This window comes from Caloenas nicobarica, chromosome 27 (genome assembly GCF_036013445.1).
Source record: "Caloenas nicobarica isolate bCalNic1 chromosome 27, bCalNic1.hap1, whole genome shotgun sequence".
NCBI lineage: Eukaryota > Metazoa > Chordata > Aves > Columbiformes > Columbidae > Caloenas > Caloenas nicobarica.
The window spans coordinates 4,458,221-4,483,131 of NC_088271.1; the positions used below are offsets into that span (position 1 = coordinate 4,458,221).

Below are 24,911 nucleotides of genomic sequence, written 5' to 3' on the forward strand. Positions count from 1 at the left end.
CACAGACCCGGCTGCTCCCAAAATCCCCCTGGAGGCGGCAGCGACGCTCATAGGAGCAAATATAAACCAGAGCAAGAGGGGTTCAGTGTCTGCAGCCCAGCTGCAAAACAGGGAGAAGAGAGGGGAAAAAAAAGCAATTAAACCCTTATTCCTATTATATACTCAAATGCAAAGTGCAAAAATGGGGAAATTTCAGCACGATTTTTGCCCCAGCTGTAACATATTTCACGCAGAGGTGCTGTCAGAGCCACAGTAACGCATGTATATATTTATTAGCTCTGTGGGAAACAGCCTTTTTTTAATTTATTAGTACACACATGGGTGTGTGGGGAGGGGAAATTATTTTTTGGGGTGAGCAGAGGTTTACCAACAGTTCTGCTTCCCCAATAGTTGGAAAACAAGAGGCAAACGGGTGCTACTTCAGCTGAGCTGACAGTGGCTGTACCGGTTCAGGTGTTGTGGGGGAAAATACCCTAAAGAGATAAATATTGTCACTGGAAACACAGTGTCCGAGTGCACGACGCCAGGCTGATTGCCGTCCCGGTGCTCTCCAGGTCTCCGGTGCAGGGTCCCGTCGAGGCGAACGCTTGTGCTGCGATTTGGAGGGGTCAGCTGCGTTCCCACAGCTGCAGCACTCCATTACACTGGATTTGCCAGAAAAAAGCCACAGAGATATGAGCCAGAAGAAATGACACAGGAAAACCAGGACAAATTCAGTGTTGAGTAATTCACCAGGATGCCAAAACACATCCCAGAGCAGCGGGTGGGGGCTCCTTGCTGAGGTTGGCGTCTCCACTTTGTATTTCTGCCCCTTGCCTCCAGATCCTCCAAATCCAGAAAAAAACCAAATCCAAAACACACAACAACAATGAATTCAGGAAAACCAGCAGGACTGAGCTTCGCGGTGCGGCAGCAGCAAAGCAGGGAGTTTTCCAAACCCCTTGATTGTTCCCGAGTCTCCCCACAACTGCAAACGCTGGAAAGACACTTGCGGTCAAATTCAAAGTGAGGATTCTTTGGTCTCAGCTTTGTGTCACCGTTGTCAGGAGTTTTGCTTTTGTAACCTAAAATTAAAATGAATTTATATCATCGCGACACTGGCTAACACGTCGTGTAGGGTTAATAGTAGCTTGTGGTTGACCCCCTCTGCCGAGGGGGCAATTTCAGGTGAAATTGGGAAGAATTTCTGAATCCTTCTGAATGGTGCTGGGCCGCTTTTGCAGGTGGCTGCAGACAGAGAATTTCATCTGGGAGCACCAGTCGCTGCTGATCCCATCCTGGTTGATATAGGCACATTGTCCCTTTCCCCGGACATCAAACCTGCATCAAAGAGCAAAAGGAAAACTCAAAGGGAAGCAAACGGGCTGCCGTCACCCTCAGATTGGCGGCTGAGCATCTCCCAGACGGGGTAACAGCATGTGAGGAGCAGGGAACACCCTTCCCAGCACAGAAAATGCCCCATGAAGAACAAAACCTGCCTGGCCCTCCACAAAGGAGGGAATAGTGTCAGTTGTGTGACCCCAGGAGGGTTCATCCAGGGGTGCCCTTAACCCCCCGCCAGCATCTGCATCCCACAAATCCACAGACTCTGGTCCAAGCGCTTCAGCTCAAGCAAGAAAAGTCGTGCTTAATTGCTCTCACCTCAATATATTTTTATATATATATATAAAATATATATGTGTCGTCTGGCATTCAATTTCCAACCCAGCCCAGCCCAGGACATGGTTATGTTCTCCAAAGAAGAAGGGACGTACGAGTTGTTGGAGAGAGACCCGTTGACCCATTTCCAAGGTCCAGAGTCTTCCCTTTGCAGACCTACCCAGTAGTGCGAGGAACGCCCATAGCGCAAGAGGAAACGCTAGAGTGGGAAAAAAATCAACATCAGATATGTATCTTCATGTTTTGCTCTCCAGGGGAATCCCAAATTGTCTTGGCAACAGCCGCTGACACACCGGTTCTCAGGAATTTCCCAATTACCAGCTCCTCCCAGCTGTCAATGGTGGCCAAATGTGCTCCGAGAGAAATGCACGAGCTCTGACTCCTGTTCCACTCCGCTTCATCCTCAATAAAGTAAAAGCACTTTTCCCTGTATCCAATGCCATTTTCCAGGCAGCCGGGAAGGACGCGAGAGGGGCAGGATGGACAGGACGGGCATCTCTTAACTGGAAAGAAGCAGAACACATCCTGGTGACTCAACCTGGTGGGTTTTCTCCAGGGGAGGGGAAGACTGTGGGGGTTGGCACCTCCATCCTCAGGCACTTACCCGCCAGCGCGATGATGGTGAGAAGGAACACGGCTACGACCACGGTGACCCCGATGGGGACCTTTTGATCCTTAATGCACTTACGACTAAAACCTGGGTACAAACCACATGGAAGAGACACGAAGAGCAGCCCCAGCTCCCGCAGCTCTTGTGTTTCCCACTCGGCGCCTTTAAATACGGCCACAAAGCACATGGGGGGTACAGTGGGGTGCAGGCTCAGTTCAGGGGTGCATCCCAGTGCTTTCATCAGTCTCCAGGATTTTTAGGGCTGTCTGACCTCACTGAATCCTCTCCATCCCACCCCAACCACAAGAGATGGGCACCGTCCCCCAGACCCACCGTTTGGGCCACCCTGTGCCTCCCGCAGCTTGCAAACAGCTTTACTTCCATCCTCCTCCTGCCCCTCTCCCCAGCTATTTTAACCTAAATTTTAGCTGCCCACGTCACACTCGGCCCAGCCACAACCTCCCAGTGTCCCCATAACAAGGCTGGTGCTCACTGGTCCTTTGCTCTGCTCTCTGCTGCGGCAGCATCGTTACAGCCGTCGGGTGGATGGTCCTTCAAACCCATCTGAGCGCCGTCCCCCAGCACAGAAATCACCCCCTCGTCTCCAGGGCGGCTCTTAAAGCCTCTGGGAAAGGGGATGGTGCTCAAGTACCTGCACCACTAAGAGCTTCTGCCATCCCTGGTGTGCGGAGGGGACAGACGGACCCTCTGGGGACGAGCGTGTCCCGCAGCTCCACCGGTCCTGCTCCGCCCGGGGCTTTGCCGGGGTGCTTCAGTGAATTCCAGCAAGAAAAGAAACAACAGGGGAGGGTGGGCAGCAGAGACGGCATCAGCTCAAAAACATCCCCCACGCCGCAGCTACCGCTGCCCATCGTCAGCATTTTTGTACCCACCGGCCATGACAGCGACACGGCTGATTTCCAGGCGACAGATCCCACCTGCCGTCCCTACAAATGAATATTTGCCGCTTCCCCAGCCAAGGCCTCTTCCCCACGTGAAATACGCGGGTTCCTTTTCACAGTAAGCGCAAAAAATGAGCCGCAAACACGTCACCAAAGCTACTGCGGGTGCCAAAGGCAGCAAACGAAACTATTTATAGGCTCAACAGTGGGATGGTGATACCACATTTCCCCCACCCACAGCATAACTGCAGAGAAATCATCAAGAAAGGGCAAGTGGTGCTGGGGAGGAGGGGTTGTACCTGATAAAGACGCTGGTTTCTCTTCTCTTCTTTTTGGCAGAAATTTCGTGTTTTGATCGTGGTAGGAGACGCTCCAGGCAGGAGGAGGAGCTGGGGATGTCCCATTTCTGCACAGGGGTGTGTTCCCTCATCCAAGGCTGCGTTACGGGGCTCTTGGGGCCCCCCAAGTCCTGATCCCCCCCAGAAGCAGCTGAAAGCAGCCGTGGGGCTGTTAGGGACGAACCCGACCTGGCTGGTGGGTGAACAAACCTCCCCGTGTCCCCTGCGAGAGCAGCGACGTGGCTACGTGACACCAGGGCTGCTGCAAACGGCCCTTCCCAGTGCTCCCAGTCCATCCAGCCTCAGGCATCCAGCTCAGACCGCACAGCACCCTGGCGCAGTCCCGCCGAGCTGCGCAGCTCGCTCTGAGCTGGGGAAACTGTTCTGGGAGCTTTATGCTATTTTTGGAGGTTTATTCTATAGAGAGATGCTCTTATCTCCTCCCCGTCACCCCGATGTGGCAGCTGTGGCTTAGACTTGCAGCCACCCCCATGTCCATGTCCCCTGTCCCCCTCCTCGGATCAGCAAACTGGGGTTTGGGTGTTCGCCCTCCTTGGGCTCTGGACCAGGCGCTGCCTCGTGGCAGTTCACTTGCTGCGTGTTTACTTTGGGATTTCTTTATTTCTTTTTAATCCTGCCCCCCGGGCAGAAAGGGATGGGTACAGTGTGCACAAGGGTGGGTGTGCACGTGTGTTTCATTTTTGGGATTTTGACCATGTGCCCCTTTCCCCACACATCACTCTTTGCACCTGGGATGGTTTGGCTTCTTTGCACTCACTACCCCCGGCCAGAGAGCGGCGAAGCCCAGCGGGCTGTCCCAAGGGCCCCGCTGAGGAGTTCCTGGGAACGCGGCCACCGCCTGTCCCCCCGAAACTCGCTCCGCCAGCGCTGCGCCGCGGCCGGGACGCGAACCCGCTACCTCTGGGTGCGCTCGGACGTGCGCGCCGCCACGCGCCCCTCGGCAGGACGGGCCCCGGCGCTGCCGGCGCCTGCGCGGGGCGGGCGGAAGTGTCGCAGGGCGCGCGCCGGCAGCATGGCGGCCGCCCGCTGCTTGCGGCTGTGCGGGCGCTGGCGGCCGGCGCTGCTGGGGCCCCCGCGCCGCCGCTTCTTGGCGGCCGCGTCCTCCGCGCTGCCCCCGGCCCCGCCGGGCCCCGCGCCGCCCGCCCGCGCCGCCTTCAGCACGGGCCCGCCGTGGCAGCAGCGGAGCGCCGGGGGCCTGGCGGGGGGCGACGCGCTGGAAGGCGGCGGCGGCGGCGGCGGGGAGGACGGGAGCGGCGGCGGCGGGGAGGACGGCGGCGGGGCCGGGCCCGTCATGACGGCGCTGACGCCGCTGCTCGTCCCGGAGCATTTCCCCAACGTGCCGCTCATCGCCGTGACGCGGAACCCCGTGTTCCCGCGCTTCATCAAGATCATCGAGGTGAGGGGCCGGGGCTGGAGCTGCGCGCAGCTTCTGTGAGAGAGAGCGGGGCGCTTTTCTCCTCAGGGCCGCGCCCGGTGTCTCTACGGGTTTCCTTTAGTCGTGGAGTACTGGGGAGTAGCGAGGTACGTTCTGCTTTTTAATCTGGAGGATATGAGGAGGGACTGAGAAAGCCGGGGCTGTTGAGCTGGAGAAGAGAAGCTGAGAGGGATCTGATCAATGGGATCAATATCTCAGGGGGGGTGTCAGAGGACGGACCAGACTCTGTTCGGTGGTGCCCAACGCCAGGGTGAGGGGCAGCGGGCACAGACTGAAACACAGGAGGGTCCATGTGAACAGGAGGAGAAACTTCTTTGCTGGGAGGTGCCAGAGCCTGGACCAGGCTGCCCAGAGCGGGTGTGGAGTCTCCTTCTCTGAGACATTCAAACCCGCCTGGCCCGACCTGTGTGATCTGCTCTGGTGACCCTGCGTGAGCAGCGCTGGGCTGGGGGATCTACAGAGGTCCTGCAACCCAACCGGGCTGGGATGCTGGGATTTGTAACTGTACAGCCTGACCACATTGGAATAGGGGTTTCTTCTGGGATAGTTATGGACTTTGGGTTTCATGGGTATTGCATCAGAGTCACTAATGCTGCATCTAACGGGGAAGGTCAGTGATTCACACAGAAACTATTTCAGGGTCTGCTGGCTTCTCTGAGTTCTTTTGCTGAAGGCTGAGCAAATGTGTCCTTGGTTCAGCTTCGTGGGGTTGTGTCGTAGCACCAAGAACAATATTTGTGAAAACTGCGAGGAGAAAGTACAAATTCAGTACGGAGCAGTGTCGCTGTGATGGGAGAGGCCGTGAGGGCTGGGCATGGTCATCGCAAAATTTCAGAGTGTGATCTTCCCCCTCTGCACCCCTATATGTATTTTTAAGAGCCATAAATTTGATCTTTGATACGTGACTTGAGCTCATAGGCCAGAAATACGTATTCCTTCTGAAATGCAAGCTGTTTGGAACAAATACTCATATTTTTGCACCTTACTAATATTTTATCAATCTGATTTTGGAGTAAATGTAACAAGAACTGAATGAATATTTTCCTGTTCACGTAGTGTTATTTATAATAGTGTTATATCTGCTGTAGTATTTTTCTGCATGCCCAAATCTAATATGTGCAACTTTTAGTGTCTTTATAGATGCATTAAGGGAAGGAGAAGGTTATCTATTACTATGATCTTTAGGCACGTTTTCACACAACACTTTCATGTTCAAGTCATTCATTTCAATGCATAGATCAACAGCGTCTTCTATTAAAATAATTGTTAAATGCTCTCTCTTATCCTGCAAATTAATTCTGCTGCCATTTAATTCTTTATTTCCTGACGATGCGAAGGCTCTACAGTGAATATGGAATTACTAATTTTCTTCTTTCTGTTAACGTCTGTGACGCTGGCAAGCATTGTTTTGTTAGACATTGTGCAAAATTACAACAGCCGTTGTTGTCGTAGGTGAAAAATAAGAAGCTGGTTGAGCTGCTGAGGAGGAAAGTTCGTCTTGCCCAGCCCTATGCTGGTGTTTTTCTGAAAAAGGATGATAAGTAAGTAATTTCTCTTGATCTTTTTAAAAATAAGTTATTTCCATGACTAGGCTGTGTTTATACTAAAAGTTGTCATCTGAAGTTCCCTGTTTATTATTGCCGTTATTATTTGGGAGGGAGATGAACCATGCAGGTAGTTGGGTGGTTTGGAAAGGAGCTACGTGGTGGTAACAGTGGGGATAAAATCGAGTGTCTTTGCTCCCGAGTCCAGTTTAAAGTTCTGCAACCAGTGATTGTTTCTGTCTTTTTTCGTGTTACCTGCTTTCTCAAGATGCTGAATATCTGCTCCTTTTTTTTCCTCAATAGCAATGAATCGGACGTGGTAGAGGATCTGAACGAAATCTACCAAATAGGAACTTTTGTGCAGATTCACGAAATGCAGGACCTTGGAGACAAGTTGCGTATGATAGTCATGGGACACCGAAGGTAATTTCTTTCTTGTACTTCCACTGCATCTCACCAGACTTCTTTATAAACAGATATAGTTCTTTATTGTTTTCACCACGTATATGTGTAGGGGTTTCTTTGTCAAGTACAGCAAGGTTCAGTAATGATGAAAAAAATTCTCTGGAACTAATTCAAGCCAGTATTTTTGCTTGAAGAAAAAAAAATGTGGTCCAGAACTATAATTATGTCTTGTCTTTATAATCTCGTCCCAGAAGTGAATTGAAGAAAATAGGATTATTGTTGGGAATATAGGTGTAGCTATACTGTGGCAAGTATTTTGAGCTAAGACAATATAAAATTGTGGTTTTAAAAGCGTCAAGTAATTAATTTCCATTAGAAGGGAAAATAGAAGGACAGAAACATGGTGGGGGAGACAGATTGAAGGTGGGTTTTGCTTTGAAGTGCATTATCAAAGCACAATTTTGATTAGATTTTGAAAATTGGCAGCTATTGGTTTTGGTTCCCTTGGAATAGAACTAGTTCCCTGTACCTTGGAAGGTGTGGGGAATTCATCTTTATTTATTTGAGACCCAGAGCTGTGGTCAGTCACTGGAACCACTTGGGACATCAGATCTGAGGAGCGTGCTGTATTTACAGGGAAAAATACAGAAAAGGAAACTCTTCGATTGGCAGCCAAATTAATGAAATGTGGTGTCCTGCAAGTGTGGGTGCTCTCACTTCTATATCCTTCCCTTAGCTCTCCCCAAACACCTCCTAGACGCCTTCTATAGTTATCCAGAGCTATTTACATGCTGCAACTCCACCCTCCAGAAAATGGTTTTGAACTTAGTTGTCTATTGACAAGAGTAGTCAAAATTAGTCAAAAGTTGCTAGTGGCAGAGAGTCGGAGTAGTTGAGGAGATCTTAGTTTTTGAAGATCACATGGAAAATAAGACCTACACCCTGCGCATAATGCAATGATCGCGTGAGCAGGGAGTCTGCTGCACCACGAGGTTTTTTTGACTCCATATTCACAGCCTAGTAAGACAAATTTGTGAAAGCCTGTTGCAGTTCCTGAGCGTTTGTGTAGCACTCGTCTCTGGTGGGGAAAATTTAAGGCAGTGGAGAGGGCAAGATTTTAATCTCTGTCTGGAGAACTGTAGGTCATAATCTGTACTGCAAACATCTGACATGGGGTTGGATGCACAGCAGGAAAAACTCAGAAAAGTTTAAAAACAGTAATGGGGAAACTGATTTTTTTGGAAGGTGATCATGCCATGTCCCTTTTAGGGATTAATACGTGATTAATTGTTGTGGAATATACTGTGGGTTTCATCTCTTCCAAAATCATGATCTAGGAAATCTGTGTAACAAACCAAAACTTCAAATATCTGTGTATGGAATGACTTCAAAGTCTGTTTTACATGTGGTATATAATATTTAGTATTACAGTGGATAGTGCATCAGATGTGACTTAAAGCAGAGAGATTGATTGCTGAGAATCAGAAAACTGAAAAAGCAGAACATGATATCCAGCATTAAAGTGAAAGAGTGAACTTGCTTTTCTGGAGAGACAAGAAGAGGGAATGAATCCACATCAGAGTTGTTGGTTCATGCAGCTCCTGAGCTACTAACAATGATGCCTGATGAATTGTTCTGTGCATGTGCTGCAGCATGTGACTGAGAATTCAGACAGTCTGATGTGATTTAGATTATTTTTCTTTTAATCCTTAGAAGTCTGGTTTTGTAGTTCTGCAACTGGTTTAACACAGTTTACCATAAAGGTGCTGTCAGCAACCCTTGCCCTCTCGTTAACCCACCAGTCGCCTAATTCAGTAGTTAAATTTTTTTGTATGACAACTTATTGTGAATTATTTAGTAAGTCCTGTCAGTATCTAACACTTATTTATTAATGTTTTATTCAATCAAGCCTTATTTTGACAAAATGAACCAAAAGCTAAATCTTGTTAAAACACGTACAATCAGTTACCTTTGTCAAAATTTGAAAGTTTACCTTACTCAAAATATAATTTAGACTTTCCTTTTTATGCCGAAGAGCTGAAATCACCTGTAACAGAATTGGTTGTAGCTGGTTTCTTTTGGCTTTCAGGATTCGTATAAACAAGCAACTGGAGGTTGAGCCTGAGGAGCCCGAGAACAAGCAGAAGGTTCGAAGGAAACAGAAACGCTCCAAGAAAGAGGCTGAAGAGGAGCCTGGAGCAAAGGACCAAGCTGTGGAAGTGGTGCTGGATCCTGTCGCTGCGGCCTCACAGGAGGTTCTCATGGTGGAAGTTGAGAACGTGGTTCATGAAGATTTTCAGATCACAGAAGAGGTTAAAGTGAGTGAATTAATCATGCAAGCCTGGACATGTCCTGTAGAGTTCCTTGAAAGGAAGAGTTCTAACATCAGGCTCTAATTTCAGGCCTCAGAAACCTCAGTTCATCCTTCTCACGGCCACTGCATGAGGGGATTAGACGAAAAGAATTATTTTTCATTACCACAGCTCAATTCCTTAGAACTGGTCACTTCAAAACGTTGCTGAACAACATGGTTGAGCTGTGCTTAAATCTGTGTAATATCCTCTATCAAAGTGAGTGACTTGAGTGGTCAACCTGATCATATCTTCTGGCCAAAAACCAGTTAAGTTTTGTGTGTGCAGGACCCCAGCCTGTTCCCCTTCTTGCCTTTCCTTGTCTCCAGAGCAATAACTGCCCCACCACGCGGTACCGATCCCACACACCATCACAGAGGGGACCCAGGGGCTGCATTTCTGTGCTCCTGTGCCGGAGAGGTCGTGGAATGTCATATTTGTACTGAGGCCTTATTTGTCCTTTTCCAGTCCTTTCCTTGATTAAATCTTTATTTTGTTTATAGGCTCTTACTGCAGAAATTGTCAAAACAATCCGGGACATCATTGCCTTGAACCCCTTGTACAGGTACGTCTCCCATGTTCCCCGCTTTGGGAATAGCGTGTTCTCAGAGATATTTCTATTCCACTTGTCCTTCTGTTGTAATGAAGAAGAGATATTTGCTGAATTGTCAGCTAGAATTTTGGTTTGGGATGCAAAATTTGTCATCCCTTGTTGGAAACAGAGGGGAGGTTTTGAAAGGCTGATGTGAAACTCAGATCTGAGGTAGGACGATAACTCCTATGGCAGGTGATCTGGGTCTAAGTGAATAAATGTTATTACTTATCACTGCAATAAGTATCACAGTTCGATGTAATATGAGCACAGTAGAGGTCTCAGCATTCTGGCACACAAAAATTTTCTGTAACTGTTAAGAGAGCATTTAATATATTTGGTTCTATTTATCAAGTGATGTATATGTTTGTTACTGACTGTTGGCTTAGACAAATTTTTAAAAATGACATTTAGCTATGAAACTGAGCTGTGTTTCATTTCTTTACTCCGTCATGACAAGTAAATAACTCTATAAGGATACTCCCCTATGAATGTAAAAGTTGACTGAGCCTTTGGGGGTTTATTACCATTTTTTCAGAGAGTCTGTACTCCAGATGATGCAGGCGGGACAGCGCGTGGTCGATAACCCCATCTATCTGAGCGACATGGGGGCAGCGCTGACAGGGGCAGAGTCGCAAGAACTTCAAGACATCTTGGAAGAAACCAGTGTAAGATGAAGCTTTTAACTAAAGCTGTGGGAGCTGCATTAAAAGTATGTTTGGTTTAAATCATGGTTTCTTTACCATCCTCAGTACGGAGGGGACTTCAATACCATGTTTGATAGGTTACTATCACTAGGTTCCAGTTGAAGGATGTAGTAAGTCATTAGTAACTTGCCTTAAGGGAAAGGTTGGATGCTCTGCATCTTTGATGGCAGATCATTTTATTTTATGCATTGGTTGCGTGTCGTGGCATTGCTACGTGGTTCATCTTTCCACATCTGCAGGTGCTGCAAAATTCTCCCAGAAAACCTGTTGGAGCGTTTTATTCTCCCTTTCTCACTGGGAGTTGTCTGAAAACTCAGTTTATATCTATATTTTCCAGATTCCCAAACGGCTTTATAAAGCCCTTTCCCTCCTAAAGAAGGAATATGAGCTGAGCAAACTTCAGCAGCGCCTTGGAAGGGAGGTGAGTTTTTCAAGTAACAAATATTGTACGTATTTATATCATGTTCACCACTGTACTGCTTAGCACGGGCAGTGAAGAATTTTAAAGCCAGACTATGGTACACAGTCTAAAGGAAGGTTATTTTAGAGTTAGGGGTTTATGTTCTTCTTCCATTAGAAATTTGATTTTTGATGCATGTTGTAAAAGTAACAAGACGTGAGGCTACGGCATCTGCTGTTAAATTGTGTCCAAGTTGTAATTTCACGCAAGCAGGAAAATCCTCGAGGACTGCAGTTACCAAGCATCTGTGTAAAAATACAGCGTAGTACTGTATATAGCACGTAGTTGAAATAGCACGATGTTACTTTAAAAGACTCTGCTAACCACTGTGAGCTGTGGTAGTTCCTGACTCTTGTACGTTTTAATCAGAATACAAGAACTGCATCAAAAGGGTAATTAAGTATATAAAGTACAAAGATTTGTGTATACTGAGTCAAAAGTTCCTGAGTTTATTAACTCCAAAAAATTGGCGCTTTTCAAAATTCAGGTTAAGTGCAAAATGCTTTTGGAGCAGGGTAGGAATTGTTGGAGAATCAGACACATGCGGTCTGTGGGACCAGATGAGATGCAGCCAAGGATGCAGAGAGGGCTTATCTATGTCATTCTTTCGTTGTCTCGGTCATCTTTAAAACGCTGTGGTGATTGGGGAGGCTCCTTGTAAGTGGAAAAAGGGAAATGCTGGGCCTGGCTTCAAAAAAGAGAACTGGGGAGGCTGCAGACACCCCAGCCTGCCCTCAATGCCTGGAAGGTTATGGGGAGAAGCCTCCTGGGAGGTGGGTACAGATGAATGAAGGAGGAGAGGATTTGGAAGAGCCAGAAGGGATTTTCCAGGAGCAAACTGTGCCTCATCAGCACGATTGCCTTCTCTGCTAAGAATGACTATTGTATATGACATTAGCAAGGCCTTTGTCATGGTCAGTGATAGGGCTATAACCAAATTGAAATGTCACGGACTGGAAAGATGTACAAGGTGGGCAAAAAGGGTTGTGATCAACACTACGAAGTCTGACTTCACTGAGCTACCGGTGGTGTCCATCAGGGAGTCGCTAAGAACCTCCTCAGGTTCTTGCTTGAAATTCATAGTCCTGTACTGGGGCTGGAATAACCCCGTGCAGCTGGGTGCCAGCCAGATAGAAAATAGCTTTGCAGAAAAGGACTTTGAGGCCCTGATGGAAGCCGACGCTGAATTCGCAGTCTGTCCTTGTGAAGGAAGGCCAGCGGCGTGCTGGGCTCTGTTCACAGCTGTGTAGACAGCAGGTCAAGAGAAGTATTATAGTTATTCCCCTCTCTTGGCACGAGGAAGATCACGTCTGGCTCGCTCTGCCCAGCTTTTGATCCCCCAGCATAAACAAAACTGAAATACTGAATGATGGCCAGTGGAGGCCACCAAGATGTGGAGGGAGCTGCAGTGTGTCATAGAGTCACTTACAGAACGTGCTTCAAATGATTTCTGAATAGTACACATTATTTCTGAATAGTATTTTCAGTTGCTGAGAAGTTTTTGGAAGCATTTGATGTTTGACGAGTTGCAGCAGGAACAGAATAGTGACTGCGTTTGTTGCTGTGTTTAGGTTGAGGAGAAGATCAAGCAAACACACCGCAAATATCTTCTCCAAGAGCAACTGAAGATCATTAAGAAAGAGCTAGGACTGGAAAAAGAAGACAAGGATGCTATAGAAGAGAAATTCCGGGAGCGACTGAAGGAGCTGGTAGTGCCAAAACATGTCATGGATGTGATTGATGAAGAGCTGAACAAGTTGGGCTTGCTGGACAATCACTCCTCAGAGTTCAAGTGAGTTCATGGCTCTGTCCTCTGTGGTCAGCGTGAGTTGGGAGAATGAGGGAAATCAGTGGAATTCTGTGGAGCTCTTACCTTTAGAGTTTCTATTCTCCTTTTGTCATAGTTGCTTTCCTTGAATGTAGCATATGGTCACATCCCAGGTAGAGGATTGTTCTCCGAAATCTCCTGTGTTTTACTGTAGTTTACCTCTTTTGACCATTTTAGCTCTTCTCTTGCAGCCTGTGTTGTGGATAAGAACTGTACAGTTCGTTACCTCTCAGGAAACGTGCAGTGATTCTTTTCAGCCCTTAATTTTGGCTCTTTTGTACTCGAGTGTTTTCATTAGATGTAAGAGAAGAGCAGCTGGTTGCCAACACATGATACTGGCTGAGCTGAGGTTGTCCTCGAAATTTTGGGGCAGGGCTGGGATTCTGAATGGCTTTTACTGCATAATCCGTGACTTGGATCGTCAGAAACCGAGCTCATTTTGAACATTTCTGTCCAGACGGTGTGTGCGATCCAACAGAGCAGTCATTGTGCTCACCAGCACTTCAATGTCGTGGGTCTTTGCTTCTGAAGCAAGACATCTTTTACGGAGCAAAGACCGAGAGCAGACATGTCATTTGGATGAGGAACATTTTGATAACCGTATCCTAGGAGGAGGAGGGAGAAAGCTGGGAAAGACACACTGGGCTCCACAGCCAGCGTGGTACCTTCCCCTCGCCCTCGGAGTAGAAACAGTGGTGGCGAGTTTGCAAAGGAATTACTTGGGAGAAAAAAAAATGGAGCTCCATTGTTGTGATGATTACCCAAGCTGTGCTTCTCCGTGTTCATGACTGCGCACAATTTACTATTTACTGCATTTTGCCAACCTCCCTGTGCATTTGAATCCCTGAGCCGAGTGTGCAGAGTTGATGAGCGCTGCTTTCATGCACTTGTGTTCTCCTCAACAGCAGTCTGTTTAAACTTATTAGCTCTACTGTTAACTTGAGCTCTAACATCCTTATCTCCTGGTTTTAAATCTTCTTCTGTCATGTTGTACATCCAGCTGCTTTTCCCTGCTTCTGGGCCAGGAATCTGTTCTTTGCATTGTCCTGGTCCACCGGGGAAATGGAGAAAACTGTTTTTCTATCTTTAAGTTCTATGACCTGATCCAAACAGTTGCCAGTAGTGCTGAAGTTGCAAACAATCCTTCAACACACAACACAACAAGAAATCATACAGGGAGTTTGTGTGCAGAAATCTAGATCTCTGCATGGCGTATTGGAGGTTCTTTGTCTCAGGAAAGCAAAACTTGTGAAAAAAAGCTTTTATTTTTTTTTTCTTTTTGCGGAGGAAAGGACAAGGGAATGAAGGCCATAACAAGACTGTCCAGGTAATGATGTTCTTTTCATAGTCTCCTTTCCATGAGAAGTTTATACCCCACTTGTTCTGGATGAGGTTCTTTTGGAAGGCATGAGCTGGTTGTTGTCGAATCACTCTGATTTCTGTCTCTCTGTCAGTGTTACACGGAACTACTTGGACTGGCTGACGTCCATCCCGTGGGGCAAGTGCAGCGAGGAGAACCTGGAGCTGACCAGGGCCCGAGCAGTTCTGGAGGAGGATCATTATGGGATGGATGACGTCAAGAAGCGAATTCTGGTAAGGTGGGAATAGGCAGCGTGTCCCATGTCACACTCTGCTGAGCATCAGGCATTTTGGTTGTTTCAGATTGCAGCTCTCCGTTGAATTTGTGTTAATTCATGGGTCAAACAGAAAGCCAAATGAAAGAACAGAATGTTCTGGTGACCACAGAATCATAGAATCATTTTGCTTGGAAAAAAACCTCAAGATCATTGAGTCCAACCATTAACCGAACCCTGGCACTAACCCGTGTCCCTGAGAACCTGTGTTTAGTAACTCATGGCAGTGAAGGTCGGATTCTGATTTCAAACAGCAATATACTGTTCTGCTGCTTAATGCTGAGCAAGTGAATAAGTGTCCAAGGGAAGCAGCCTCTGGATTTTAATAAAATCATTCAGAGACTATGAAAATGGTTCTGCTTGACTGGCAGAGCCACTGCCTTTCCAAAACACGCTGAACCTCTACTCACACCTCTCAAATTAGGAGGGGGAAGTTAGCTAAGATGCATGTTTGCCTCACAGCCTTTCCCTGTCCCCGGAGTTGTGCTGGATGCTGAAGGGTTTCTGGTCTGTGCAATCCGGTCCTCGTCTAAGACAGGGTAGTTTTCAGTGTTGCCTTGTTCCACAGCTTCTGTCACTTTAGCCTGAGGATGTCCTGCCTGTGCTCGCTGTTGGGGAAGTGTTTGAGCTAAGAGTAAATAAGCAACAACTTCAACAACTTGCTGTGGGAGGTGCCTTCCTTTCCAGGGAACAGGAATAGGCTCCTCCAGCGCATTCCAGCAGTGAAAGACAATCCCAGTGCTGGCAGGATTTGTATCGTACTGGGCAAGTGCATGAAAGAGGGGAGACAGGTGCAGATACTGACTTTGCATTAACAAACCATGGTGAGAGCTTAGCAGATTTGGTGAAGTGCTGAGCATAGCCAGCCTTCAATTTGGCCATTTCCTTCCAAAAACTGCGGTCAGGCAGGTTCTCTCGCTGCTCCCATGTGCTGTATGAAGCAGAGCTTTGTGTTACCTCGGGGACAGCACTGATGGTACTTAGGCCGCCTCAGTAATCGTGCACAGAAGCCTTATAGGCATCTCCTAAATAACAGAACAATGTCATTTTATATAGCAAATAGTAAATTCTGAGACATCCTGGGATTTTGCTTTTATTATGTTGCCTTGTTCCGGAAAAAGAGAAAGGCTTTGAAGTATGTTTGAAGCCAAAGGGGCTCCTTTCCCTAGCAGTGCCCAAGACTTGTGACTAAACCCCGCTGTGTGATTTATTATTTTGAATGATTTACGGTAAGCCTGTTGTTGCACACTTGCAAGCAGAAATCCCATTTTGAGTATCAGTCTCTTATGTTGCTCGTTAGCACTATTAATGCCAATTAGGCCCAGCCTTTATACAGCAACAGATTGAGTTGCCTCATACGGGTCTGTAGCTTTGATTATCAATGTGATTAATTCCACGCAGCGAAGATTCCTCAGCTGTAGCAATGTAAGCAAGGTTGATGATTTTAGGGTACTGAGAAATACCTGTGCAGGTTTGAGCCTTAATTAATTGGTACTATCGTCCATGTATTGCTGCAGCATTCAGTGCTGTAGGTGGAAGAGATCAAGTCTCATCTTTGCTCAATAACTGGCTCGTTACAGGCAAACTACATCTCTGTACCCACGTGCACAGTGATTTCTCCACTGTAAGTGCACGAGCAGTTGAGATTTCAGTTCTGAGCTCTCATCTTTTGATTTCTCAAGTGCTGAGAGTTATTTGAGGATTACTTAGTGTAGGAGTGTGAAAAGATACGAGTTTAATTTAGCAAAGAGGAACTGATACAGTAGGAGATGCTCACAGGTAGCTTGAGAGACTCGGGTGAACCAGGGAAGCGGGGAGAAGAACTGGAAGTCTGTCCGCCCACTCCAGGACAGTGGAGAGAGACAGACAGACAGATAGCTTCTCCCGGTGACATGAGTACAGAGCACAAAACCCAGTGTGTAAATAACCAGAGCGAAAAGAGCTGCACCAGCATCCTTACCCTTGCCCTCCCCAACTCCTCCAAGGACCAGATTTGTGTACGATGCTCATTTTGTAATCGTTGCTCGACCCGATAACAGGGATGTTTGGCGTTGCTGCAGTTCCCTCTGTTCAGTGCTGGTGCTTCATCTGTTCTGCAGGAATTCATCGCGGTCAGCCAGCTGCGGGGATCTACCCAGGGGAAGATCCTGTGTTTTTATGGCCCCCCTGGGGTTGGCAAAACCAGCATTGCCCGCTCCATCGCCAGAGCCTTAAACAGAGAATATTTCCGCTTCAGTGTCGGAGGGATGACCGATGTAGCAGAAATAAAAGGACACAGGTCAGTGTAAATTGAGCGGTTTCTCTGTCCAGCAATTTTTACTGATGTTCTCAAAACAGGAACTTTACTGAAGTTGGACAGTGTGCTTGATTTTCATCTGTGTTCTGCCAACCTTTGCTGCCAGGAGCTGCGATATAGGAGTAGGTGAAAAGGGCAGCACAGGGCGGAGTTTGGAACATAATCGGATTCGTGTCTCTGAGTGCAGTCGCTCCCTGTTTCTAGGGTCTGCTATGGGGAGATCACTCAAAAGCTGTGAGCCACCCAAAAGCATCAGACTGATGCCAAATGCTAATGGTTTCTAATAATCAGGAAGTGCTGCATGAGGAAAACTTGGGAAGAGGAATATTCATGGGGAGAACACAAGACATGAATAGAAAAATCAGTATATGCAACCCTGCCGCAAGTTTATTTCCCTCCCACAAACACCTGAAAATAAAACTAAAAGTGTTTTCAAACTAATAAGAGTAGCTGTTCTGGAGTGCGAGGTGAACCTGTGAGGTTCTGCCCTATATGATACAGAACCAGAGAGAAGTATTTTATTAATATACACTGTTCAGGGTGTTCTCTGCTCTGTGCCTCTTGGCATTCACACTGTTGTTACCCTCTTGCTCTGCTGCTGCATGTACCTGGATGCCAGTTCCCTCTAGCAGAATTGTTTTGCTCGTCGCAGTTTGTTCCTTCAGTGTATCTTACGATTTACATTCATCTTCCTTTTTTGTCCCTACCAAGTGATGGAATGAAATGTTCCCTTTTCTAATGTTTCTTTACCCAAGAAACAAGAAGTCACTATTCAAACATCTCTGTTCTCAGCCTTACCTCTTTGCTTCCCTCTCATTTAAAAGTGGTTAAAACTAAAGTATTCTGCCAAAATTCTTGTCTGATCTCTACTAGAAACAGACTTGATGGGTCTTGGTGCTTAGTGTGGTGATGGAGATGCTTTTGATGGGTGTATAAGCAATGTAGACTTATTCACCAGCAGGATAAACCTGTTCCATCAGCTGCATGCTGTGGTGTGCGATGCGTTCTGTACTTTACAATGGTTCCCTAAATAGAGTCTCTGCTAAAACAGGAGGACGTATGTTGGAGCAATGCCAGGAAAGATCATCCAGTGTCTGAAGAAAACCAAGACAGAGAATCCACTTATACTGATCGATGAGGTGATGCATCTGCTCTTTCTTCTAGTTTTTGCTCTTAAAAACACGTACCAATTCTTGACCCCCAAAGGAAAGGTGGAGCAGTAACTCTCCTAAAAATCCCAGGTTTTTATTTATTTAAATGAGGCTGGGCTCTCAAGTTCTTTGGGTGACACTTTGGTTTCTCTTCCTATAATAGACTTCAACTGTAATATTTCTGTTGTGCTATTCTCGTTAGATTGCAGCTGTTTGGATCGTGAGGATCCTAATGGACATTCAGAGGCTTCGGTAGCTCTCCTGTTCCCTACCTACGCGTGGGTACATCATTGTGCACAAAACCACTATTGTCCACGTGATTATTAGAAAGAGTCGCTCTCTCAGGATGTCTAAAGCAAGACTATAAGGAATGAGATGTCTACAGTCAATTCGTCGTCTGATTTGAGAATAAATGAGACAGGGCTACCAGCCTGCTGCTGTGTGGAGAAGCAAATAAGGACAGGATTTAATAGCAGGTGTTTAGAACAGACCGAAGGTCCCTCTGGCCTCCTGCGTGCCGTGTCTGGGGAAGAGGAACAGCAGGTGTCTTGGGAATTATAGAACCATAGAATGGTTTGGGTTGGAGGGACCTTCCCAGCTCCCCCAGTGCCCCCCCTGCCATGAGCAGGGACATCTGCACCAGCTCAGGTTGCTCAGAGCCCTGTCCAGCCTGGCCTGGGATGTCTCCAGGGATGGGGAATCCACCACCTATCCGGGAATGGTATGGGGGACCAAGAAACTATATAATGAGTTGCAGCATAGTGTAAACAATGAATATCTTGATTTGAAAGGTAATGAACCCCACAGGTCATGGCATTTGAGTGCTGTTGGTGAGGAGCCTTGCCTTGGCCATCGTAGCAAACTGTGTGATGTCCATCTAGTTAATGCTGCGCTTTAAGGGGGAAGAAGCAGTGGAGAGCGGCCCTGTTGTGCCCTCTTCTTCTGAGGACGTGAATAATGCTGATAGAGACAACAACCTTGGACATTGTCTGGGGCAGCTGGCTCTAGGTGGCCCTGCTTGAACAGTGGGGTTGGACAAGGTGACCTCCAGAAGTCCCTACCAGCCTCAGTCAGCTGGAACCCTGCAGTCCTCCCACTGCGGAATAAATATTCTGGTCCATGAGTGTAGCTTGGCTTAGTTGAAGGAGTAGTAGCCCACTAATCCGTGGTAACTCACTTGCTTTTGATTGTGTGCAAACTCCGAGACTTCCTAGTGCTTCTCTACAGCACTGAAAGTCCTGGGGCTCATCAGGCGTGTCCTGTGCAATGGGACAGTGGGGACTGGAACGAATACAGAGAAAGCTGTTAGAGTGGTGAACAAACACATGAAGATTTTCAGATGGAGCCTTTAAAGAATCATAGAATCATTTAATTTGGAAGAGACCCTCAAGATCATCAAGTCCAACCATGACCTGACTCTAGTACTAAGCCTTGTCCCTAAGGACGTTGTCTATCTTTGCACAAGAATTTATTGCGGTGAGAAACTTCTAAGAGCGTTTAAAGTTTTTCTCCCGTAGGTGGATAAAATAGGAAGAGGATATCAAGGGGATCCATCCTCAGCCCTTCTGGAGCTGTTGGACCCAGAGCAGAACTCTAACTTCTTGGATCATTACCTCGATGTGCCTGTGGATTTATCAAAGGTATTTCTCTCTTAGCAGGGGTTGTAGAGCTGGAATGTGTGAATGTGTCACGAAGAGATGCTGACATTTCAGTCAGCTGGAAAGTCAGACAGGTGGGATTGAGACACGAGTGGTACAGGGCTGTTTCCGCAGGGGTTGGCTTCAACCAAAGTGTCCGTATATACTTAAAATAACCCGATCACCAGTGTATGTCCTACATACCACCCCCTGCAGGGCCAGGGACACAGATGTGTGCTCTCAGCTAGAAGAGGCGGTTTTTCTGCTACCTAATGACTGACAGAGTTGTTATTGAGTGAGCTGGCCTCGTGCTGCCATCAAGCTTTTGAAATCGGTTGTCTTCACACACTGTCACACTTCTTCTGCAGCTTACGTTAATTGCAGAATTGATGGATCAGAAATAGAAAATTTGGTCACTTCTGCACTAACTTCCTAGAAGGCAGAAATAACTCAGTAAGATCTAGATCTCCTCAGAGCAATGGTTTCCTTGTCCATATCAGACTATTCTGGTTTCTCAGTTTGCACTGTGTTTCTAAACGTTTGAGGGTAGGGAACATCCCACTACATAGTTCTAAATCCAAAACTTCTCCTGTGATAAAAACTTGATTCCACAGAGAAGATGATCTTGCTCCAGCCCTGCAGACAAACAGAACTGAGAAAACTATTGCTTGGAATAAAACAGCAGGTTAATGAATATGCTTAATATGATCTTGTAATACTTCCAGGTACTATTCATTTGTACTGCCAACGTAACGGAAACCATTCCAGAGCCGCTGCGGGACAGAATGGAGGTGATCAATGTGTCGGGATATGTAGCAGAAGAGAAACTGGCGATTGCAGAGGTAAGAGAAACCACAGCTGTGCAGTGAACACCCGATAACAAGTTTTTGGCAGATGCAGGCTTACGTATTTACATCCAACTGTATCCAAAAAAATTAGGCACGTGGCATTTTGGACAGAGTTCCTCTGATTTGAATAAAGTAACTCGAGCTTTCCGTAGGCTGCAGACTCCAGAAAATGGCATCAAGCTAAGCTCAGCTCAGCTAAACCAGCTAATAGCAGCATGAAGTTGAGTGACCTGGAACACAGGGCTGTTGTCACAAACACAGGTGTGGGGGTGATTTCTTTCAGAGGTACTTGGTCCCTCAAGCACGAGTTCTGTGTGGTTTGGATGAAAACAAAGCCAAAATCACATCGGATGTCCTGACTGTTCTGATCAAGCAGTACTGCCGAGAGAGCGGGGTGAGGAATCTGCAGAAACAAGTGGAAAAGGTGAGGGAAGGTTTTGTGTCACTGTGACCACTGGGCTTCAGCCTGCTTGGCTTTTTCTACAGAAATAAATCACTGTCTCACGCAGGTGCTGAGGAAATCCGCCTACAAAATTGTGAGTGGAGAAGCAGAGACAGTCCAAGTGACGCCTGAAAACCTGCAGGACTTTGTAGGGAAGCCCATCTTCACCGTGGATCGCATGTACGAAACCACCCCCCCAGGAGTGGTGATGGGTCTGGCCTGGACAGCCATGGGTGAGACAAATGACTTCTGGGTTACTGTCTACATTTCTTGTCTAGTTTTCAAAAATTGTATGTGATAGTCAAACTGAATTTCTCCCTACTGAGTCCAGTGATGTTCTACTGGCACCAGTAAAATTAACTTCTGTCACCTTTTAGATCCCAGTTTCTTCTTCCCTGCAGAAGACACCCTTGCTTATTCCGTTACCCAGGCTCAGTTTAGCTTCAAGCCAGCAGGTTTTCTCTTTATGTTCCACATATATGAACCACACACATTAGGAACAGCAAAGATCAAAAGCTTAAGTGTTTTCAGAGAGGACCAGACCTTGTCTGCCTCCTTCAAAGCAGGATTATTCCTCTAGTAACTTGGGGTTTATGTGCAGCACAGTCTGGAAATACAGCAAAAGATCTGAGCCCTGTGTTCTCTGATTGACCTTGCGTAGAATTGTAGTTGAGAGGGAAACAATGAGCGTGGTGGGGAAGGTAAAGAGATGTCTGACACTGGAGAGCTGAACTGGCTAGAAGGGTGTTATGGTATGAGCTCACTGTGCTTTTTGGATACAAAGAGCCTGAAATCATTATAAAAACTGATTATTTCCACTAAATAGGGGTTGCAGCTGTATTGGTGAAGTGTGAAGTCCAAAGAAGCAATGAATGGAGACTGTGCAGTGCTGTGGAGATTCCTTACTCACCTTCCTGAAGGAATTCAGAGAGCAGATATCAACTGCTCTTTTCATCAGAGAGCCCCAGTTCCAAATTCCTGATCCTGCTTCTGCATCGCCAGACCCTTCTGGTTCGATTTGTCCTTTAACTTTCCTCAGGATATTGTATTTCTTTTCTTTCTTAGGAGGTTCCACCCTGTTTGTTGAAACGTCCCTGAGGCGACCCAAAGACAAGGAGAGCAAGGACGGGTCCCTGGAAGTGACCGGGCAGCTGGGAGATGTCATGAAAGAGAGCGCCAGAATAGCTTACACGTTCGCAAGAGCCTTTCTGATGCAGAAGGACCCCAACAACGACTTTCTGGTGTCTTCCCACATCCACTTGCATGTGCCAGAGGTAACTGATGCAGAATTCACAGAGCATCCATAGCAGCTGGGCTGGTTTGCTCCCCGAGACATGAAGCTGGAAAGCACTTAATTTTTAATATGTTGTGCAGAATGCCCTCTGGTAGTGGTAAAACCTAGAAAATAGGACATTTTCCTCAGGATCCTTTGAAAGTATTCTTATGAGCTATGTTTCTGTTCCTTTATGCAGCATGTGGCAAGAATACGGAGGTTTGGATAATGCTATAAGGAATCCCAGACTTTAGTGGTAGCTGTTGGCCCTGTTTGCAGGTGGGGAAACCACGGTGTAGAGATCAGGGGGTTGGAGAAAAGCAGCTACAAGGAAACCAAAAGTTTAGGTCTCTGAAGCCTTCAGAAGGGCTTCATGTCCCTGACACATAATTGAAGATACCACTCCTGGTCTCTGTGCCGTGGTTCCTTGGCCATACAATGGCAGCGGTTGCATTTTTTCCAGTGTTTGGGGCTGGAAATAAACACGTGATGCTCAGAGGGGCTTATATGCTGCAGAACAGGCTTCGGGCAGGTGCTTTAGTGAAGACAAATTCTGTACTGTGACTGTCCCCAAGCTTCACTTCCCAACTATTGCGGCTTCAGCCCGGTCCAGGCTCCTGGCTGCAGCTTCCCCCGTGTCCGGCCAGGTGCTCAGGTTTTGTGTGTTTTTCTTCCGGAGGATCAGAAACCAGCAGACGTTATCTCTGCCTCGACTCCCTCTCAAACATTAATTCTCTTCTTACCTAAAGGATCTGTTTGATCTCAGGTAAATTCAGACTGTCACTAGTTTAGGCCTGGATTTTGTTGGGCTTTTTAAACGCAGTGATCTTTCCTGCCTTGAATGATTTTCATTATTTTCCTTTTCATTATTTTCCATTATTTTATGACTCTTCCCTTGTGGCGCTGACCTCTGTTACCTGTTTCCATGATTGGCTTAGCTCAGCACAAAGCTCCAAAGCACTCACGCTCTGGTTTTCGCTTGTGTTGCTTATTCAAAGTCCTGAGCCTGATGAGTATCGTGGTGGCATCAGGCCAGAAAACAAATTGTAGACTTGTGGATTATTCCTCAAGAATAAGGTGAGGGCTGAGCCGGTTGTTAATGGATCAGCGAATTCAAATAGCAGGATTCCACCAGCGATGCTTTCGCAAAAACCTTTGAAACCTTTGAAAAACCCCCTGAAACTGGGGCCATGTTAAAACAGCAATGACAAAGGTGTATTGTCTAGCTTTGCTGCTCTTGGAATGAGCTAAAGGCAGGTTTGTGCTTTTTTTTTTAAACAGGGAGCAACACCAAAGGACGGACCAAGCGCGGGCTGTACCATAGTAACCGCTTTGCTGTCGCTGGCCATGAACTGCCCAGTGAGGCAGAACGTGGCCATGACTGGAGAGGTGTCGCTAACTGGAAAAATCCTTCCCGTGGGTGGAATCAAGGAGAAGACGATTGCGGTAAGAGCTCTTGCCGTGTCCCCGTGTGTTGTCTGTGGGAGAGAGCCCTGGGCTGGCTCAGCGGCGACGGGGACAACCAGAGCGGTGGCTTGTGCAGTGGGAGGGGCAGTGATTCCTTAACCCCTGGGAGAATCCTGCGGGGAGAAAAGGGGATCTTGGCTGGGAGGAGGGAGGTGGGACCCCAGGGTTTGTGCCCTCACATCTGTGCTGATCTGGGTACCAACTGATGGAATTCGGGGTGGGAGGGATCGTGGTCTGAGAATCTACTGGGCTGAAGTGCCTGTTTAAGGAGGGCGGCCAGTGTAGATTTGATGGTATCCGTAAGGTATCACCCTTAACGTTAAGGCTCTGCTCCCTAGTTCCAGCTTGAATTATCTGCCTTAAAATTTCATAGAATCACAGAATCATTTTGGTTGGAAAAGATCTTTGAGATCATCAAGTCCAACCATAACCCACCCCTGGCACTGCCCCATGTCCCGAGAACCTCATCTCCGTCTGTCCAGCCCCTCCAGGGATGGTGGGTTATGGTTGCACTCAATGATCTCAAGGGTCTTTTCCAACCAAAATGAGTGATGATCCATCCTTAGTGACATCTCCTGTAAGTAACACCCTCGCTCTCCAAAGAACTGAGCAGAGCCAGATCATGCTCCACAATAACTGGTTTTGCTTTCTTAAAATGGAGAGTATTTCCAGTAGATTGATGGATTTCTAGGACTCAGACTCCACAATTTTCTTTTCCCCGCAGGCGAAGAGGGCGGGTGTTACCTGCATCATTCTGCCATCAGAGAATAAGAAGGATTATTATGACCTCGCTGGATTTATTACAGAAGGACTAGAAGTGCATTTTGTTGAGCACTACAAAGAGGTATTTGAAATAGCGTTTCCAAAGCTGGATTCCGCTGGGGGCTGACGTTCAACAACCCGAAGGCTGGAAGCCGGTCTGTCCCTGAACGGGTTGAACTTGGGGACAACCCTGAAGCGGGACATGGAGCTCTTGCTGCTGCGCAGCTGCTGAAATGAATTATGGCTTGGGTAGAATAAAGTATTTCTCACTGTTTAATATTGAATTATGACCCAAGTATTTCCAATAAAATGAAGTTTTACCTAAGGAACGTGCATGGTATCAGCCACTAGCAGTGGAGTTAGGTCATCTCTGAGAATTAAAGATTTTTCAGTTATTTCACTGCAGTTCTAAGTACCTGCTCGTGGAAACGGTAACTACAAGGAGGACTGGGGCTGTGACTCACGTATATCATTTTCCTGATGTGTTGGTATAGTTGAGTAGTGCTCGGAAACCTCCCTGTCTCGTCTTGTAAACCTGTGCTTGGCTGG

General features: G+C 47.0%; 2 protein-coding genes across 3 annotated transcripts; one reads left to right on the forward strand and one right to left on the reverse strand.

Moving 5' to 3' along the window:
* Window positions 1-276: 276 nt before the first annotated feature.
* On the reverse strand, window positions 277-3,682 carry LOC135999143 (C-type lectin domain family 2 member D-like). 2 transcript variants are annotated; one of them, XM_065652658.1, is made up of 6 exons: window positions 3,471-3,682; window positions 2,763-2,894; window positions 2,264-2,356; window positions 1,978-2,162; window positions 1,755-1,858; window positions 277-1,320 (listed from the first exon to the last, which is right to left on the reverse strand). In XM_065652658.1, the coding sequence occupies exons 2-6, from the start codon at window positions 2,794-2,796 to the stop codon at window positions 1,164-1,166; spliced, it is 573 nt and encodes a 190-aa protein (XP_065508730.1). In that variant the 5' UTR covers window positions 2,797-2,894; window positions 3,471-3,682; the 3' UTR covers window positions 277-1,163. The 2 variants fall into 2 exon arrangements, with proteins under 2 accessions (XP_065508730.1, XP_065508729.1); XM_065652657.1 differs by lacking the exon at window positions 3,471-3,682 and having other exon boundaries at window positions 2,763-3,020.
* Window positions 3,683-4,542: 860 nt separating this feature from the next.
* LONP1 (lon peptidase 1, mitochondrial) lies at window positions 4,543-24,762 on the forward strand. The gene is made up of 18 exons (XM_065652330.1): window positions 4,543-4,926; window positions 6,418-6,506; window positions 6,813-6,932; window positions 9,004-9,232; window positions 9,769-9,830; window positions 10,396-10,525; window positions 10,902-10,985; window positions 12,596-12,816; window positions 14,307-14,445; window positions 16,586-16,764; window positions 17,834-17,921; window positions 19,451-19,573; window positions 20,296-20,412; window positions 20,702-20,842; window positions 20,928-21,093; window positions 21,926-22,134; window positions 23,415-23,579; window positions 24,325-24,762. Exons 1-18 carry the CDS (start codon window positions 4,543-4,545, stop codon window positions 24,487-24,489), a joined length of 2,811 nt encoding a protein of 936 aa, XP_065508402.1. The 3' UTR covers window positions 24,490-24,762.
* The last annotated feature ends 149 nt before the right edge of the window (window positions 24,763-24,911 follow it).